At 34.7% G+C, this 15,045-nt stretch overlaps 1 protein-coding gene across 2 annotated transcripts; it reads right to left on the bottom strand.

Moving 5' to 3' along the window:
- Positions 1-9,682: 9,682 nt before the first annotated feature.
- LOC110714634 (auxin response factor 18-like) lies at positions 9,683-14,116 on the bottom strand. Of its 2 annotated transcripts, XM_021893185.1 has the most exons (15): positions 13,676-14,116; positions 13,413-13,528; positions 13,145-13,240; positions 12,999-13,055; positions 12,722-12,874; positions 12,549-12,633; positions 12,103-12,193; positions 11,835-11,999; positions 11,630-11,743; positions 11,467-11,539; positions 11,226-11,376; positions 10,612-11,138; positions 10,197-10,384; positions 9,939-10,105; positions 9,683-9,805 (listed from the first exon to the last, which is right to left on the bottom strand). In XM_021893185.1, the coding sequence occupies exons 1-14, from the start codon at positions 13,698-13,700 to the stop codon at positions 9,973-9,975; spliced, it is 1,974 nt and encodes a 657-aa protein (XP_021748877.1). In that variant the 5' UTR covers positions 13,701-14,116; the 3' UTR covers positions 9,683-9,805; positions 9,939-9,972. The 2 variants fall into 2 exon arrangements, with proteins under 2 accessions (XP_021748877.1, XP_021748876.1); XM_021893184.1 differs by having other exon boundaries at positions 9,712-10,105.
- Positions 14,117-15,045: the final 929 nt, after the last annotated feature.

Genomic DNA, 15,045 nt, shown 5'->3' with positions numbered 1-15,045 from the left:
TTTACAATTAGCGAATCAAACTCTAAGGAACGAAAGGAGAATGACCCATCATTATTTGAACAGCCCAATTACATCATGATCCTCATCATTGGATGCTCTAACTCATCAGACGGCTCATACTCTCCCTCTATTTTATTTTAATTTAATATTTTATTTTTTTATGCTATATCATAAAGTATATAGCACGTAATGTAAAGACGTAAAGTACTATTGGTCTACACAGAAATGCAACTTTCTCTCCTTTATACTCCGTAATATCTTGTCCTTCTCTTAAATTGTTTTTCCTAGTGACGGTCCAAATCATATGGATCCTTATGTGGGCCTTAAGGCCCATTCAAGGACCACCGTTAATCTGTGCAGAATTATTTTAAAAATTTTATCATTTCTTCTTTTTTAACTTTTTAAGTATCTAATCATGCTATACTAGAATGTGATTCCACATAATAGAGACAATTTGGACTAATAAAATACGTAAGACTTGATTAATTAATTGTATATTATAGTTTGTTGGGTAGCATATAATCATGATCTGCAATTTGTAGATATAACTAGCACCCCATTAGTGAATTTTCAATGTTTTTCAAGAGTGAGAAAATGATTGAACATTTATGAAGTTTTGTTTAAGGAGGATTGTGAATGTATTTTCCAACCAACTACTACCATATTTAGGGCTTGTTCTCATACGTCTATTTTCAGTTTAGTTTAGTTTAGTTCAATTCATCTCAGTTCAGTTTAGTTCAGTTCAGTCCAGTTCAGCTGAGTTCAGTTTATGAGAATAGGCCCTTAGTCATGTAGATACAGAATTAAACCACCCATTGAAGACGGCTAACTTGATGGCTATATTTTTTTTTTAATGTCAAGTTAGTATCAATATTCGCAAACAACATAACAATCATACATTTTTATTTTAACTGTATGTCACCACAACTCACCAGCTTAACTAATAACAAAAGGTAATTGGACCTTTTATAATTTAATAAACAGCCCAATTAAATATCTTTACAAGGTTTTAATGGACCAGTCAAATCCTCAATATTTAACATTAGTGCATGCCCAAGAAAATAAATTGTTCCAAATTATAGGGTTGGTATTTGGTGGTAGACAAATAGCCTATATTCCGTAGAACTTCATGCCAGAAGCCCTGCTTTTCTAGGGAAATTTAGCTGAAAATCCAATTTCTATTATTATTAATTAAATTACTTTCCAGTTTACTTGAAACGAAGTACATCCTTGTGGATTTTCACCTTTTCTTTTTACCAACCAAATGCCTTTTTTTTTTTTTTTTTTTTTTTTGGGACATGGTTAAAACTCAAACTAAAATCTAAATACAATACTATACTATCATTGTAAAATTCAAAATAAACTATTATCCCACTATAGAAGTATAATTGCCCATGACTTCAAAGAAAATCTCTCTAGTTTAGGTGATAAATTCCATGATTATCTCTTCCTTCCTATTTACAAAGTACATGCTAACATTGCTACGAGGTTACCTTCCTGTCTCCCTCACTCCCTCCCCTTATTTTCCTTTTTACCGAAATAAAACACTCAAATAGATAACATACCTTATACAATTTTACGATCTCATCATCTTTTTTTTTTTTTTTTTAACCATTGGGATTAAAACAATACGAGTACTCCGTAAGAAATTACTCTTTAGCCTTAGAAATTTTTGTTTTTGACTAATTCAAGGTGTATTATTATCTAAATTAAATGATGACTAATTTTGACTAGTAAGTTGAAGTGGAAGGAGATTTGACCATGAATGGGTTGCGATTTGCTGGCTTAGAAAAGGAAGAACCCACATTGAGCTCCATGCCAAAGTGTTTCCTATATATTGGTCTTTTATTGCAAGTGCCAAGCAACTGTTGCTCCATCTTTTTCATTACCTCATTTGCTTACGCCTCCACTATTTTACCATGTTTTTTCTGTTACCATTTACCAATACCCTCAAAATAGACTTTTTTCCTAACTTCTACTTTAGCTAATTTCTTGCCACTTTTACTTAAACACAGTCCAAAGAACTAGAGCTGTCAACTTGGGTAAACGGGTCGGGTTAGAGTCGGTCAGATCAACTCGGGTTGGGTCAAGGTTGATTTATTTCATAACCTATGCGGGTCGGGTTAAGGTTGGGTCATGCTTGAGTCGGGTCACGTTGGGTCAGACTTCTTATCGGGTTTGGGTCGAGTTAATAACAGGTCGGGTTACATTCGGGCCGGGTGAACAATGGGTCGGGTCTAATTCGGATTTTCACGGGTTAAAACGGGTTAGGGTAATTCTCAGGTTCGAGTCGGGTTTGGTTCAAGTTAAGAATTTGCGGGTTAGAATCAGGTCAGGTCATTCTCAGGTTTGATTCGGGTTCGGTTCAAGTAAAAATTTGTGGGTTATAATCAGGTCGGGTCGTTTTCAAGTCGGGTCGTTTTCAAGTCGAGTCATTCTCGGGTTCAAGTCAGATTCGGTTCAAGTCAATAATTTGCGGGTTATAATAGATAGGGTCATTTTCAAGTCGGGTCATTCTCGGATTCAAGTCGGGTTATGTTCAAGTCAATAATTTGCAGGCTAGGGTCATTTCCAAATCAGGTCATATTCGGATTGTAAACATTACGGCAATTTTTATTTCGGGGCGAAAAAAAGTCAAAAAATTACAAAATTTAAGTATAATATCCACGCATTTTGCGAAATTTTGGAGCTGGTTTAGGAACCCGGCGTCGAAAAGTCTTGAAATTCTGGGGGATAAATCTGGGTCATATAATGTCGTTTGGAACCATATATGATCATTATATGTTGTCATAAATGTTCATGGTAGGCTTGATTTAATGAAATCAATGCAAGTTGTAAATCGATAAATTGGCCGTTTAAAGACAAATTGAATGGTACGACCCACCTAATTGGACTCCCGGAGGGTATTAAAGACCATGGTAAAAATTTCGGCAATTTTTATATTCGTGCGAAAAAAGACAAAAAAATCCAAAATTGACGTCTAATATCCACGTTTTTTGAGAAATTTTGGATGTTTCGGGGCCCAATGTTGAAAAGTCTTGAAATTTTTGGGAATACATGTCGGGGTCATATAATGTCATTTGCAACCATATATGATCATTATTTGTTATTATAAGTGTTCATGGAAAACTTAAGTTAATGAAATCGGTGCAAATTGTAAACCGGTAAATTGGTTGTTTAAAGGCAAATCGGATGGTTCCACCCAACTAATTATTGGACTCCCAAAGGGTATTAAAGACCATGGTAAACATTTCGGCAATTTTTATTTCCGTGCGAAAAAGTCAAAAAATTCCAAAATTCAAGTTTAATATCCACGTTTTTTGTGAAATTTTGAAGGTTTCGGGATCCGGTGTCGAAAATACTTGAGATTTTAGGGAATACATTTTTGGGTCATATAATGCCGTTTGGAACCATAAATGATCATTATATGTTTTCATAAATGTTCGTGGTAGGCTTGAGTTAATGAAATCGGTGCAAGTTATAAACCAGTAAAGTGGTCGTTCAAAGGCAAATTGGATGGTTCCACCCAACCAATTGGACTTTCGGAGGGTATTAGGGATCATTTAACATTTCAGGAATTGTTATTTTTGAGCGAAAAAAAGTCAAAAAATTCCAAAATTGAAGGCTAATTAATATCCACTTTTTGTGAAATTTTCAAGGTTTCAGGATCCGGTGTCGAAAACACTTGAGGTTTTAGGGAATACATTTTTGGGTCATATAATGTCGCTTGGAACCATATATGAACTTTATTTGTTGTCATAAATGTTCGTGGTAGGCTTGAGTTAATGAAATCGGTGCAAGTTGTAAAGCGGTAAATTGGCCGTTTAAAGGCAAATTGTATGGTTCCACCCTCCAAATTGGATTCCCAGAGAGTAATAGGGACCATTGTAAATATTTCGGCAATTTTCATTTTCGTGCGAAAAAAGTAAAAAAAAAATTCAAAATTGAAGGCTAATATCCACGTTTTTTGATAAATTTTGGAGGTTTCGGGATACGGTGTCGAAAATACTTGGGATTTTAGGGAATACATTTTTTGGTCATATAATGTCGTTTGGAACCATATATGATCATTATTTGTTTTCATAAATCTTCGTGGTAGGTTTGCGTTAATGAAATCGGTGCAAGTTGTAAATAGGTAAATTGGTCGTTTAAAGGCAAATTGGATGGTTCCACCCAACCAATTGGACTTCCGGATGATATTAGGGAGCATGGTAAACATTTCGGCAATTTCTATTATGGGGCGAAAAAAAGTCAAAAAATCCTAAAATTGAAGGCTAATATCAACGCTTTTTGAGAAATTTTGAAGGTTTCGAGATCCGGTGTTAAAAAGAGTTGAGTTTAAGGGAATACATCTCAGGGTTATATAATGCCATTTGGAACCATAAATAATCATTATATGTTGTCATAAATATACGTGGTAGGCTTGAGTTAATGAAATCGGTGCAAGTTATAAACCGGTAAATTGACCGTTCAAAGGCAAATTGGATGGTTCCACCCAGCCAATTGGACTTTCGGAGGGTATTAGGGACCATGGTAAACATTTCAGCAATTGTTATTTTCATGCGAAAAAAGTCAAAAAATTCCAAAATTGAAGACTAATATCCACGTTTTTTGTTAAATTTTGAAGATTCCGGGATCCGGTGTCGAAAAGACTTGAGATTTAAGGGAATACATTGTTGGGTCATATATGTTGTTTAGAACCATATATGATCATTATTTGTTGTCATAAATGTCCGTGGTAGGCTTGAGTTAATGAAATCGGTGCAAATTATAAAGCGGTAAATTGGCCGTTTAAAGGAAAATTGTATGGTTTCACCCACCCAATTGGACTCCCATAGAGTAATAGGGACCATGGTAAATATTTCGGCAATTTTTATTTTCGTGCGAAAAAAACTAAAAAAAAATCCAAAATTGAAGGCTAATATCCACGTTTTTTTACAATTTTTTGATGTTTCAGAATACAGTGTCGAAAAAGACTTAAGAATTTAGGGAATACTTTTTTGGGTCATATAATGTTGTTTGGAACCATATATGATCATTATTTGTAGTTATAAATGTTTGTGGTAGGCTTGAGTTAATGAAATCAGTGCAAGTTGTAAATCGGTAAATTGGCCGTTTAAAGACAAATTGGATGGTTCCACACTCCCAATTGGACTCCTAAAGAGTAATATGCACCATGGTAAACATTTCGGTAATTTTATTTTCAGGCGAAAAAATGTCAAAAAATTCCAAAATTGAAGGCTAATTGGACTCGGTGTCGAAAAGTCTTGAAAATCTAGGGAATACATCTCGGGGTCATATAATGCCGTTTGGAACCATATATGATTCTTATACGTTATCATAAATGTTCGTGTTAGGCTTGAATTAATGAAATTGGTGCAAGTTTTAAATTCGTAAATTTGTCGTTTAAGGGCAAATTGGATTTGGATGGTTTCATTCACCCAATGGGACTCCTGAAGGATACTAATAATCATGGTAAACATTTCGGCAGTTTTTATTTCCTGGCCAAAAAAAAGTTAAAAAATTTCAAAATTGAAGGGTCATATAATGACGTTTGGAACCATATATGATCATTATATGTTGTCATAAATGTTCGTGGTAGGGTCGAGTTAATGAAATCGATGCAAGTTGTAAATTGGTAAATTGGTCGTTTAAAAGCAAATTGGATGGTTCCACCCAACCAATTGGACTCCTTGAGGGTATTAGGGACCATGTTAAACATTTTGACAATTTTTATTTCCGGGTGGAAAAAAGTCAAAATTTTCCAAAATTGAAGGCTATTATCCACGTTTTTTGAGAAATTTAGGAGGTTTCGGGGCCCGTTGTCGAAAAGATTTGAGATTTTAAGAGAACATCTCAAGTTCATATAATGTCGTTTGGAACCATATATGATCATTATATGTTGTCATATATGTTCGTGGTAGGCTTGAGTTAATGAAATCGGTGTAAGTTGCAAACTGGTAAATTGGTCGTTTAAAGACAAATTGGATGGTTCCACCCACCCAATTGGACTCCTTGAGGGTATTAGGGACAATGCATCGATAACATTTCGCCAAATTTTATTTCCGGGTGAAAAAAAAGTCAAAAAATTTCAAAAATTGAAGGCTAATAGCCACGCTGTTTGAGAAATTTTGGAGTTTTCAGGTAGAGTTGTCAATTCGGTTATACGGGTCGGGTTTAGGTCGGTAAGAGTAGGTCGGGTCAACTCAGGTCGAGTCAATTCGAATTAATTTCATAAGCTATGCGGGTCGGATTTGGGTTGGGTCATGCTTGAGTCGGGTCATACTTCTTATCGGGTTTGGGTCGGGTTATATTATTCGGGTCGGGTGAATAATAGGTCGGGTTTAATTCAGGTTTTCACGGGTTAGGGTAATTTTCGGGTTTGAGTCAGGTTCGGTTTAAGTGAATAATTTGCGGGTTAGAATCAGGTCGGGTCATTCTCGGGTTTGAGTCGGGTTCGGTTCAAGTCAATAATTTGTTGTTTATAATCAGGTCGAGCCATTTTCTAGTCGGGTCAGTCTCGGTTCAAGTCGGATTCGGTTCAAGTCAATAATTTGCGGGTTATAATCAGGTTGGGTCATTTTCAAGTTGGGTCATTCTCGGATTCAATTGGGGTATGTTCAAGTTAATAATTTGCAGGTTACAATCAGGTCGGGTCATTTCCAAGTCAGGTTATATTCGGGTTCAACTAGCTATAAATAGATAATTATCATTTTTATCAAGCTAAATATTTCCTGTGACTATAATATATATGGGCTGGCAATATAATAGGGAACTATAGTCTATAATTTAGGAAGATAATCATCTCCTTTGACCATACAAAAAATATATACTATATTCAATTCTTAAATTTGAGGATGATGCTCTTTCTTTTGCTGGCCTGGACCGACTTGGTCTCGCTAGACAAAATGCTTTGATCAACAATAATAAGGTAGTCTAAATTGCATTTAAGGTGATTTGAAATCAGGTCAGAAACAATTTGGGTTGAATTTAGGTCGGGTTAATAACAAGTCGTGTTGATTTCGAGTCGGGGTAGAAACATATGGGGTTGAATTTTTTGGTTGGGTTAGTAATAGGTCTTGTAAAATTCGGGTCGGGTAATAACAAGTCGGGTTGAATTTGGGTTGGGTTAATAACAAGTCGGGTTTGTAACAGGTTGGGTTAAATTCAGGTCGGGTTAGGAACGGGTAGGGTTGAATTCAGGTCAGGTTAGTAACAAGTCGGGTTATATACGAATTTTGACGGGTTAAAACAGGTTAGGGCCAATTTCGGTTCAAGTCGGATTCGGTTCAGGTCAACAATTTACGGGTTACATTCGGGTCGGGTCATCTCCAGGCCAGTTCATGTTCGGGTCTCACATACTCGGGTATAGGTTTGGTTTCAAGTCGGATCAGGTTGGGTTTGTGTCACCATTTTTTTGGGGTTCAGATGATTTGGTTAATAATCGGGTTTGAGTCGGTATTTCGGGTCGAGTCGGGATTTGGTTAATAATAATAATAATAATAATAATAATAATAATAATAATAATAATAATAATAATAATAATAATAATAATAATAATAATAATAATAATAATAATAATAATAATAATAATAATAATAATAATAATAATAATAATAATAATAATAATAATAATAATAATAATAATAATAATAATAAAATAATAATAATAATAATAATAATAATAATAATAATAATAATAATAATAATAATAATAATGGGGGTTGTTAAATATCGCCCTCAAATATCTAACTAACGTCCGCAAAATAAAATAAAATTACGTATTTATCCTTACAATAATGATTATAAAAATAATTAATTTTACCTCAATTTCACACTTTTAGTGTACACAATTTTTTTTACCGTTCTCTTAGTGGTCAACGGCCACCAACGCTCATCGATGGTATTATTTGCAAAATCAATTTCGTTAGATCTTATGGACAACGACGAAATACAAGAAACACAACCTTAGACGCTTGTAGAAGGCTCGTCAAACCGTATGAAATCGGTACGTCGCGATAAATTTTTAAAAAAAACTCAAAACCAAGGAAACGCCTAGTTTTTTAGAATACTCTAGGCTGAAACGCCTAGTTTTTTAGAATACCCTAGGCTGAAACGCCTAGTTTTTTCGAAACATCCTAGACTATTCGAAAAAACTAGGCGTTTCAGCCTAGGGTATTCTAAAAAACTAGGCGTTTCACCTCAAACGCCTAGATTTTTCATACAACCACACGATTGTTCACAAGAACTAGGCGTTTGAGCCTAGGACGTGCGAAAAATCTAAGCGTTTGTCGCAAATTAAAAAAAAAAAAAAAAAACATTTTCTCCGTCAGCGACCGACTATCCTTTGTCCTTACTTGTCATTACTGCGGCTGTGTAGATCGTGAAACCGAAGGTAAGGAGTTGGTGGTTAAAAGAGGAGGAGGTGGTGGTGGTAATTTTTTTTGATAAAAAAGGGTAAATTTGTAATTTTAGTTTATTTTGCGGGAGTTAGAGATTCGAAGGCGACGTTTAGCTTTCCACAATAATAATACTTTGTGTGTTTTAATTTAATTACCTTATAATCATTCAAATATAATTTTATTTAGAAGAAGTAAATAAATTGAGACAAAAGTATATTGAGATTTACTTTCAAATAGATAAAGATGAGTATTATAATTATATTTTTTTAAATTCAAAGTGTGTATGATTATTATCTTATCCGTACAAAACCCATCAAAGGCACATCCATGTCATGCAACTTCCTATGTTTGAATTCATTCATACCTAAATGTCTATTTTTTTTGTCCCATGTTATACAAATATGAAATATCCAATCAACCATACATTTGTGTCTTTTTTTTATTTTCCCAAAATACATGGAATCATTTTCTCCTTTTAGAATATGTCAAATGCTTAACAAACTGTGATGGTATCATTTCCTTTGCGTATGCGTGTTCAAATGCAATTTGACCTTCAAACTTCACCATTACAATCAGAAATTTTTATATTAATGTGACAATGTTAGTACTCTTATCAAATTCTTTAAAGATGGACGAATCGTTCAATCTCGGATTTTTTTCAACCCCTGTTTGATTACAAAAGGCATAATATATACTCTGTACAATATAAGATGATCACAAAATGTCTTATCGACATGGAGATAAATTTATTGTCCCTATATCTAGGGCACCACCCCATATCAACTAGTCATCTACATAAATGCTTAGTCAAAATTGACAGCTCAAAAACAATTGAATGCATTATTCATGGGAAGTTCCATCTTTTCCAATCCTCTCCCAGAAATGACCACAAAATTACTTAATTTCGTATCTTGGATGTCTCTATCACTTGGATTTCCCAGCTTTTCTAAGCAACACTACACATTTCTCCTCTATCTCTCCTTAAACACCCTTTTTTACTAGTCAGTTGAAAAGAAAAAGTTCTTGCCCCAATTTTATTCAACAAAAAAAAATCTCCACTATTAGTGGCTATTATTAGAATTCCATTTCTAGTTGACACAAATTCTCGCACACCAAACATTGCATATACTCCTAACACATCAAAAACAATCAGCATGCAAAACATCATTTGTTAACAGTCATTCCATAACTACATTTTCAATTAATCATGATCCACAAAGACGAAAATATTTTCTTTCAGGCTGATGGGATATGGATTTGTCATTTTCGATCCTCCGTGATTAAAAGTTGAGATATTATTACAGGGAAATTAGATGATAAACATGTTTAAATTAAAGTTTTCCACTCGCCAAATCGTCAAAAGAACATTCAGGGCATCAGGCATCCCACATTTATATTACAAGCTGAAAATCCAAAAGGCACACCAAACATGTCAATCAGGCAAGTTATACACAATTAGCACCAACTAAGCTAAAACTTAACAGGGGTTCCAGCACATTTTAAGTCCTACCCTCTTCAAAATGAAGACATAATTACCTATCCCCATCAATCGTGAGCTTCAGAGTTCAGGTTATTCCTCTGTCCCCAGACTTAGAACAGTGCCTTCATCTACTGATGGTGAAGACAGCCTGCTTTTGCAACTCAATTTCTTCACTTCCTCGCTTGAGTAAATGAAAATCTTTCTCACCATCTTGCAAAATTCCCTACATAAGAGTCAATAAAATTAACTTAAATTGTGGTTTTCAATGGTAAAGAATCTTCAGATTATGAGGACATTTGTGGTAGTTCACTTACTGCCACGGATCATCGCCTACAAGCATCATGTCATCTTCATCATCAGTGAAAACAACAGCCCACTTATTTCTAGTTTTAAGCTCACCCTTAATATCAAACATCTTCTCGAGCTCACATATAAGTTCATCATATCCCTCTAGTATTGTCAAATCCACTGCCCTACCAACAGCAACGCCTTGCATTTGTACCTTCCGGTTATACCAAAAAATTACCACAATAAATCAGTAGAACATTCGCATTTTGACAAAGAATAACCCTATTCATATAAGAGCTAAAGGGGTGAGAACATCTTGCATTACGTTAAATGCTGCAAGACATTTAAAGGCACTCCTATTTGAAAAAACAAGTCACAATGATACAACAAGTGCAAAGTTCTACATACAAGACAATATAAGTCAAATGAGATGCATTTTACCTTAGTTGTACTCCTTGTAGAAGATTGAGAAAATGTCTTAGTCAGTGTCAGTGACTCGTCCTGAGATACATCGGAGTTAACTTGATTCTGTTCTTTTAATGGTTCCACATCAGTGTTTTGAACCTCATCAACCTTTCCAGCACCTGTCTCTGTAATTTTACCCTCATTCGACAATTTTTCAGGACAAACAGTCACCTTTTCCAGGGAAGGAACTACATGAGAGTTGTTTCTCAGCTCAATTCCAAACAATCGGCAACTTCCAGGTGATTTTCCACCATTGTTCACTTGCTCAGAGTGATGATCAGGTCTAAGTCTAGACGGAGCAAGATAAGAATATGCAGAGGGTGTTGAGCATGACTGAACTGATGGGGCTTTGCTATCATCCTTTTTGTCGACAAAGAATCTCGGTGAGTTTCTTGCATGATTAGGAGACCAAGCATTATCTTGCTGATTTCTGGGACTATTGAAATCATTGGTATGGGCCGATACATACCAAAAGTTTGACACGGGAGATCCGCCAGCAGTTTCTACAATTTTATTCAGTTGAAATCATTAAAATAAAATCACATAATCATGCAAAATATGATCAGATTGAACAGAAAAGTTAGTCTCACCGGATATGGACAGATCACTAGGTCGAGACCTCTTGGTCTTTGATACTAGTGGTGGAGATGGATTGGCAGGAATAGAAGCAACAAAGGGTTCTATTTCCCAAGGGGAAACCTTATCTGGCCTGTGAAATGCAGCAGCTTCATCCCATTGAACCTAAAGATGAAACAAATGGAGAAGCAAGCATCAACAAAAAGAAGATTTAGTTGGCCAATCCTTAGTCATGTCTATCAGTTTATATTCAACCTTCAGTGACCGCCATTTAGAGCCTGACCACTGAGGAGAAACATCTTCAACCCCAACAATGGTGCCAGTAAACCTAATCAAACAGAGATTTTGAGATTGGATGAATATCAAGCAAAATCAACAAGGCCCAACAATAAACAACTGACCATAGAGCAGAATGTACCTTCTTTCAGGTGTGTCATCTCCCTCAAACTTCATGTCAAAGCGCATGCCAATGGAGAATTTATGGTTTACAGCTTCAAGGTACTTGTTGACACCAACAATAAACTGGCTAGACCTAAGTAAAAAAATGCAAACACGAAATAAATCAGATAGCCATATGATAAAAATCAAATTATCAAGCACCTTTCTGAAGATAAGGATCCAACCTTGGCTTGTAGTAAACAGTGAACATAGTAGAAGTGTTAACAGCATGGCGAGCAGTGGCCAGAACCCCAAGATGCATACTCTGGCTTGATATAACGGATGGAGGCATAGGGCTTTGTTGACGGACAAGCCGCCTAACACCAACTCGTAGGTCGCCATTATCACCTCTACATGATATATGGTAAGTGATGAGCTTTTAGCTGTCACAAACAAATGCACCTTAGTTACCCAAGTAATTTACAACCAGAAAAAGGCCCACCCCCTTGATACCTTAAGAAAACAAATGCATCTCCAGCAGCTAGACGCTTAGAAGTCACAAAAGTACTCCACCCAGTCGTCAGCAAGTGTCTACGAGGTTGACCTAAGCAATTGAGTAGGAACAACAATATCACTACATAAATTCCCGAAGAATTAAGTTGTACACCCATTCTAAATCCTTAAGTACCCATGTTGAATTATCATTTCTCAACATTTCAAGTTTCCAACATGGTTACCGACACTTAATGTAATACAAGGCAAAATTCTAATAAAACAGCAATCTAAAATGGCAAAATTCTGATAAAACAGCAATCTAATATGGCATAATTTTGACAAAATAGCAGTCTAATATGTGGGCACAAGGGTCTGACATGAATTTGAGTCCAAGTAACAACATATAGAGTAGATCACAAATACACGAAAAAAATTTAATAAGCAAAAGAATCCCTAGTTAATACCTCTAAATATGTGTTTAAAGTGCCACTCATATCCATGAAGATCCGTTGCAACAAGCTCCTGAGTAGGTGTCGGCTGGCTCATATCCTAAACACATGATTTTAAGAGCAAAATCAGCCACAACCCATATCAAAACAACCGAAAACAATCTCCTATGTCAAAATGTTGTAATTACCAAAGGAGGCAAGCATTCATTGGCATGCTTGCGAAGGACCGAGAATCCTCCATGAGTGCTAGTATCCGAAGCAGTTAATATCTTAACAAACGACTGGACTTTCGGCCTTGGTGGCTCATTTACACTTGAATCAGAACTTATTAACTCATCTTGCTACAACAATACATAGACAAACAACCCATAATCCACAAAATTATACAACCGTCATCATAAATTAAACCCTTCAGTACTCACACTATACAAGCACTTAAATTATTAATGATCAAACAGTCTTTACCTCTTTTTCTGGAATTAAAGCAATTTGGGCATAAACTTCATCTGTTTCAGGCTCAGCCTAGTAAAAGAAATCAATCAATAATCTTTCTGTCTCATACCAGCAAACAATAATGTCCAAAAAAAGCTAAAAATTAAAGGCAAAAATACCTTTAGTTCAATGTTCACAACTTGACAAAGTATCTTAGAAGGCAAATTAAAACGTGGAATTTGTTGATTCAATTCCTGGTTTGTTGTTGCTTCCAACTACACACACAAAACCCACCTCCAAAAATTACTCATAATTTCATAATTCAACCCCAAAAACCAAATAACTCTAAAAAAAATTAATGCAAATTATTAAAATGAAAAATAGAAATAGAAAAGATAAGAATAAGAAAGGTAAAAATAAAATAATGGAGGATGAAAAAAAAAGTACTTGTTCCATGTGACCCTGTGGAAAGTAGAACACTCTCTCTCCTGGCTGTGGAACATCCACCAGCGGCCCTGCACATGCCCTCCATAGTTCTCTATACAGTGCTTCATTTCCCACACCTATTTTTAATTTCATTTATTTTTTTTAAAAAAAATCACAAAATTAAATTAAATTACTAAAAACTAAAAACAAATAAACCCAGAAAAATTAAACCCATAAAATTTGTAAAACCAGCAGAATTATGGGTTTTAGTTGCAGAAAATTACCTGGAACAGCTTGACGTCGCGCCATTGAAGAAGCAATCAAAAAACTGATATTCTTCCCAGAAAATAGGATGAAAGTGAAATGGGGATTTATAAAAAAAGATGAAAATTAAATGGGGTTTTGAGTAATTTAATCTGGAGTAATTAATCAGAGTAAATTGGATTAAAGAGCACCCCTAATTCAATGGAGGTGCGTTGCAGAAACTGTTACGCGCGCTCTTGTTTAATCCCCATCATCTTCATCATCCTTTTAATCTTCCTTGTGAGTATTTCTTACTTTCTCTCTCCTCTTTGTTTTTTCTCTCTCTATTTAAAGAAACCTCGTTAAATAAACCAGTTTCCAAAGCTTCTTTAGTTATTTCTTCCTCCTAAAAGCCAGTGTCTGTGTTGTTTCTCTTTTCTCTATAATTTTTTTTTCCTTGTTATCAAATCCCAACAAATACTTTCACCTTGTCCTTTTATTCTACTCACTTGACCCCCTTTTTTTTTTTTTTTTTAAAGCTGACTCGTAATTAATTAGATTAAAATATACTTTGTACTTCATATTTAACTATGGTTAAGATAAGGTGATACTATAAGGGAAAAAGGAGATTATATTAACTTTAACATTATCCCAATTATCTTGTCCTAAATGTATCACACCTGATATATGAAATACATCGGATTTGATGGCGTTTTATTATATGGTTAAAAAGGTGATATGGGTATAGACAACAAACATATATCAACGTTGATATTACCCTAACTAGTAAAATTGAAGGATGATAGTGTGAGAAAAGGCTCAACTCCGATTATCATGTCCTGGACAAGTAAAATTAATACTACGTATATAGAAAATGAATAAAACGATGAGTAAAAGCAATATGTGCATGGTTTGCGAGGCATAACTTTGTGACAAATTGTAGAAATTCTTCGACATTAACATTTTACCTTGAGTATCCCGCTCAATTCTAAAATTATACTCCATGACAAAAAAAATATGGTTAAGGTAACACAGGTAGCAATTTACAAACATATATATCAACATCGACCATTGAAGAGAAATGATAATAATAAGTAAAAGAAACACACGAAGTCAAACGTATTCTATTTTGATCTATAAATTATAAGTATGGTTTGGAAAAGGTGATAATGAGACATAATACAAAATTTTACCAACATTAAAATTAGCTTAATTATCATGTCCTAAACTAGTAAATGAAATACAAAGGCCTTTATATTAAACATGGTCAGATTTCTTCCATTACTCATTTACTCATATAGTAGTATGTTAAATCACATAAAAATAAAGAAACCCTTCTTATGTGAGATATTTCAATTTTTTTTTACTACGACTCTACAAGACTACAAGTAGTACTAGTACTTTAAATTTT

The sequence above is a fragment of the Chenopodium quinoa genome, unplaced genomic scaffold (genome assembly GCF_001683475.1).
Source record: "Chenopodium quinoa cultivar QQ74 unplaced genomic scaffold, ASM168347v1, whole genome shotgun sequence".
Taxonomy (NCBI): domain Eukaryota; kingdom Viridiplantae; phylum Streptophyta; class Magnoliopsida; order Caryophyllales; family Amaranthaceae; genus Chenopodium; species Chenopodium quinoa.
The sequence above is the reverse complement of the archived record's forward strand: the minus strand, read 5'-3'. Positions and strand labels throughout refer to the sequence as shown.

Coding starts and splice junctions, on each gene's coding strand:
- LOC110714634 (XM_021893185.1), bottom strand. CDS start 13,700: ATGGCGCGACGTCAAGCTGTTCCAG. Junction 12,194..12,548: donor CTTTAAACACATATTTAGAG/GTATTAACTAGG, acceptor TCAATTGCTTAG/GTCAACCTCGTAGACACTTG. Junction 10,106..10,196: donor GTAGGCGATGATCCGTGGCA/GTAAGTGAACTA, acceptor ACTCTTATGTAG/GGAATTTTGCAAGATGGTGA.